The sequence below is a fragment of the Alosa sapidissima genome, chromosome 14 (assembly GCF_018492685.1).
Source record: "Alosa sapidissima isolate fAloSap1 chromosome 14, fAloSap1.pri, whole genome shotgun sequence".
Taxonomy (NCBI): domain Eukaryota; kingdom Metazoa; phylum Chordata; class Actinopteri; order Clupeiformes; family Clupeidae; genus Alosa; species Alosa sapidissima.
In genome coordinates, this window is record NC_055970.1 from 18,655,909 (window position 1) to 18,660,861 (window position 4,953).

Genomic DNA, 4,953 nt, shown 5'->3' on the forward strand with positions numbered 1-4,953 from the left:
CTTTGCTTATCCCGAGTTTACTCAAGGATTGTAAGTAACAGACCAAATGTAGTGTCAACACTACACCAATGTAACTGTGTAAACAATGGCTATTAGCCAACATGTTTGTTAGAACCCGTTTACATTTGTTTTCAAAACGTGTTTTGGGTGATCCGATCACAAGTGATCTGTTCTTAATACAAGTGTAAACAATCACTAAGGGGCATTGTGAATGTGTGATCCAATCAGGATTGCTGTGGTCTGAGATGCATTTGACCACAAATCCTTTGTAGTGTAAACGCTAATGCGTTTTGGTGCGTCCCGGACAATGGGAGTTCAAATTACTGTGATGTTGGCAGTACCAGAATCTGATCATAAGTGGTCTGTGAGGTTTCTGGCTGTACACCTTGGATACAAGAGTAAACAGCGATGGTGTCTCGACTAACCACTTGTGATCGGATGAAGACACATCTTAAAACAAATGTAAACAGGCCCTAAATGACAATTAATTAGCATACCTTTTCATTATAGTACTGTTGCTAGAAATTAATCTGTATTAGTTAACCGTAAAAACACCTGCTGAAAACATTGTTTTAAAATGTTATAAAGGCAAAGTAATTGTTAAATTATACTGACTGAATAGTACATCGTTTTGTCAGCCTGCATATTACAATTTCATTCATTACTACTGTTCTTATCAGTTCATATGGATGACACACCACAGATAATATAAACATTTAACATAATTACTATAAATAAGAAATTATATAACATATCTTTACAGAACAACAACAACTTACTTGTCTTACTCACAAGATTTATTTGAATAAAATGGCTAGGCAAAGATGGTAAAGTCTGTCACTGTGGACGCAGAACAACTTAATTTGATGTTTTTGACTTTGACTTTATTTGATGTATTTGACACCTCTGAAATCATATTTACATGTTTAAGTGCATTACATTTGGAATCCACCAGTGAAAACTAGCGAATCAATCCACTTTTTCTTCAATTAGTGCCAGGAGCTTTATGAGTGAGGCAGGATTATAGGGAAACAGGTTCTTTCTCTGTAGCCTTGACACAACTGTCCTTAGTTCCATGAGGCAAAGCACTACTTTTTGAGCTAGAGATGTCTGTGTGCACTTGACAAGAGCTACCTGCTTACTTGGTTCCAAGCTTGCTTTGGAGTCTGGCAGGGAGACACACTGTCTGTCTCCCTCTGAGCGGTGAGACCCTGCTGGAACTTTTCGGCCTGTGTCAGGTGTGCCGGCACACACATCCACCTCTTCCTTCTCCTCCCCGGAGTCCTCCGAACTCCCATAATCCACCAGACGTGAGCACGCATGTGGGCCCGAGCAGGCGTTGCTCGGACTGTCACCTGAATGACATTCTCTCATTTCACTTACAGTGGATCTGTCGTGCATAGCTGACGTTTGGCTACTGTTCTTCCTCCACCCTCTGCCCTGCCTTTGGACGTCCTGTCCCTCAATGAGCTGACACGAATTGCAGAAGCCCTCCCAGTCATCCCGTAGGAGCTTCAAATAGCGGACGATGTACTCCAGGAAACAAGTTTCCGAAGAGATCAGGAAGTCGAGCAGCACAGAGTGGTCGAACATTAGAACCCTAAGGAGTAGCACAAAATGGCAGTGGGGGTTCAACCCCTTCTCACAAGAGCTGGCCGCAGAGAGGACACCCAAGCTATAAGAGAACCATGCACAACAAGTCAGCCATTCATTAGTTTGTCAGTGAAATACAACTTCATAATCTACATACAATTTTGAAGACAGAGACGACAACTTTATTAACAACAACAGGAAATTCTATATGGAATGAACTCCTGTCCCTTGACAGCATGACCTTGTCTTACCTTTTCTGATGTGTGTGTAGTATAATTAACGCCCTGGCAGCCTCTACCATGTCATCATCCTGGTCCGCAAACACCAGTGACACACAAAAACAAGGATGGCAGCTCTGCCTCAGCTGAACACAATGCTGGTTCAGGAACAGAAGTAACTTCGTTAAATGCCTCAACGTATGAATGGTCTGGCTGCCACCTAAGAGACAGAATTTAATAGTGAGTAGTGAAGGAAAACACTGCCACCTGCTGTCGACACAGCCACACTACAAATTATACGAATGCACATACAAATTATATGAATATACTACAGGTGCATCTCAAAAAATTGAATATATTGGAAAGGTCCATTGCCCTGCCCAGATTGAGAGATTAAAGGCTCAGGAAACCATTGCTCTTCTCAGGTCGCCATTTCTATATTATTCATTCTTTTTTCTAATATTTTGAGATACAGGATTTTTGTTTATTTCTATGAACTGTAAAACTGTAATTATCAAGGTTAGAATAATCAAGATTAAAACAAATAAAGCCTTGAAATATTAGACTTTATGTGTAATGAATAACGATTACCTGAAAGTTTCACTTTTTGAAATGAATTACAGGAAAAAATTAACTTTTCCATGATATTCTAATTTTTTTTAGATGCACCTGTACGGTATATGCCACCACTTTGATTAACCAAGATTTTAAAACAAAAGCAGCTTACTCTTAGAATGAGCGGACTGTGTTTGGTGTTCCAAAGATTTCAGAAGAACCAGGCTCACCGCTCTCAACATCACATCATCAGCTCTCTCTTCTGAACATGACTGGTTGGTCCCACCAAAAAAACTGGGGCTGGCGCTCACAGGCACATGACTCAGCCAACCACAGTCCATTGCCTCTAGCACAGACTCTGTGAGTGCACCCATATCCTCAGCCAGGTACGGATCTCCGTGGGCTGTGGGGAATGGGGCTCCTGAGAGCCAATCCTCACCAGTCCTCTGAAGAAGTGTTTTCTTCAGGAGCAAAAGGACATGCTTCTTTACATAATAGTCTACACGAGTGTCTAGAAGTTGTAGAAGAACTGGAGCTTGGAGGAATAACAGCCTCTGGCTTGAGAAGCAGGTGCCCAGCCGGAATCGGGCAGCAGTGAGGGCTTCCAGCAGGTCCATGAATGTGGTCAGTGTTGTCTCCCAGTCACCAGCATTCCTAATGTCCTCAGCCAGGAGAAGAGACGAGTACCAGGATGTGATACCTGAGTCCGTCCTTGTGAGTAATATTTCAATGTGCTCTGAGAAGGAGATCAAGCACTAGAATGAGCCAGGCATGGTCAAACTCAAGTCTTTTAGTACAAATCTCTGTTTTTAAATAGTCAAAATAGTCCACCAAAGGGCTAAGTTTACCTGACTTATGCCCAGTGTTTCCTTTGAGGACTTCCTTTATCACAGCCGTAAGGGACCAGATGGCAGCATCCAATTTATAGCAGGAACTGTGCATTTGGAATGCCTCTTCACACATCCTTTGCATCACTATGCCACGTGCATTCTAGATATGATAAGAGGAATTGATAGCCTAACATTAATTAAAGGTTACATACACATACAGCAATGACAAAAGTAAAAATAGGCCAGTTTACATCCTTAGAACAAATTAAAATGAAAGGCCTACTATTGCTCATAGGGAATTTGACATACTGTATGTAATTATGAAGCAAGTAGGCTACTCACTGAACTCTGAAGGTCACAAATTAAGAGTGAGGATAGACATTTTGCTGCCAAATGGGAGAACAATCGATTACTGTTGCCAAAAAGGGATAACTGTGGAAAAGAATAAAATAATTACAATGTGGCAGAGTTGAACAAGTAGGCTGAGCCTGCACACATTTTGACGAGCACTGAACAACACAACTTACAGTGCTGGAAATGAAATTGAATTCTTCATGAAGCACCCGAAACAGACTTTGTATGTACAGTCTGAGGTCCTGTGGTGACTTGTGATCCAGGAGTTTGACTGACATTTTTTCAACAAGTGAGAGAGCCAGAGGCGTAACTTGTAAAACTACATTTCCATGACAGTGAGATATGATTTCCTTCTCCTTTTGATAACTTTTATCAGATTCAATGGAAGGTGGAGAAAGACGACTAGTTACAGAGGGACTGCTAATACTCGCACTGATGACAGGCGCCAATTCCCGAAAATCTTTACTAGGTAGTCCTCCCAACTGCACACGGCCATATGCATCTTGTAAAACCAAAGATATAACATCCATGAAGATGCATAAAAGGCTAACGATGGCCTAAAATTGCAAAAGTATTCAATAGTCTACCTACACAGCCAGCTATCCCAACTTCCTCATGATTGTTTTCATCTTCTTCGCTACCTTGCTATGGACAAGCATTGGACGTGGCATTACCCGGACGTAGCATTACCGCCACCATCTGGACTGGAGAGTAAACGAACGAAAAATCCTCTGTAGGAGACATGGCAGGCAAAAATACAGTTGTGATGTGACCAACCACATTAAAGAATGTGGATATTAGAATTAGAATATTTGTGCCAACTTGATCCTGCAGAGAAGGGGCTAGGCCTATTTCATAACAAGACATTCTGTAGCCTAAACTAGAGTTTCTGACTGACTGTTAACATAGCCTATTCAGGACTGCACTGTAATCTGTGTTTAACATGTTTATAATAATATAATGTCATGTGTATTAACCACTTAAAAGCTAATTCACTGCAGTCACCTGGTTCATAATGGCATACATTCCTCGCCAGTATCATTTTGTGTCAGAAGAGATGAACTGGACGGATGCCCAGGTGCTCTGCAGAGAGAAGTTCACAGATCTGGCTACCGTTGAAAGTGAAAAGGACATGGTCCGACTGGTTCAGCTCGCTAAAGACCGTGGTTACAGCGGTGAAGTCTGGATAGGCCTGTATCAGGGTGTGTACTATTGGCAGTGGAAGTAAACTATTGTGTGATTCACTGAAATGACATGGTCACTGTGCTAAACTGTAACTAAAATAAGTCTGAGTCAACACTGAGACTTTGCACTCTCTCCATTCAGAGGAGAAACGGGCAGGGTGGGCGTGGTGAAACCACTACAACACCTGTAACCTTGACACTACATACATACAAGAGTCT

At 41.7% G+C, this 4,953-nt stretch overlaps 1 protein-coding gene across 1 annotated transcript; it reads right to left on the minus strand.

Moving 5' to 3' along the window:
* Positions 1-862: 862 nt before the first annotated feature.
* lins1 (lines homolog 1) lies at positions 863-4,258 on the minus strand. Its single transcript, XM_042061088.1, has 6 exons — positions 3,724-4,258; positions 3,539-3,628; positions 3,215-3,356; positions 2,539-3,102; positions 1,845-2,031; positions 863-1,675 (listed from the first exon to the last, which is right to left on the minus strand). Exons 1-6 carry the CDS (start codon positions 4,078-4,080, stop codon positions 970-972), a joined length of 2,046 nt encoding a protein of 681 aa, XP_041917022.1. The 5' UTR covers positions 4,081-4,258; the 3' UTR covers positions 863-969.
* Between the last annotated feature and the right edge of the window lie 695 nt (positions 4,259-4,953).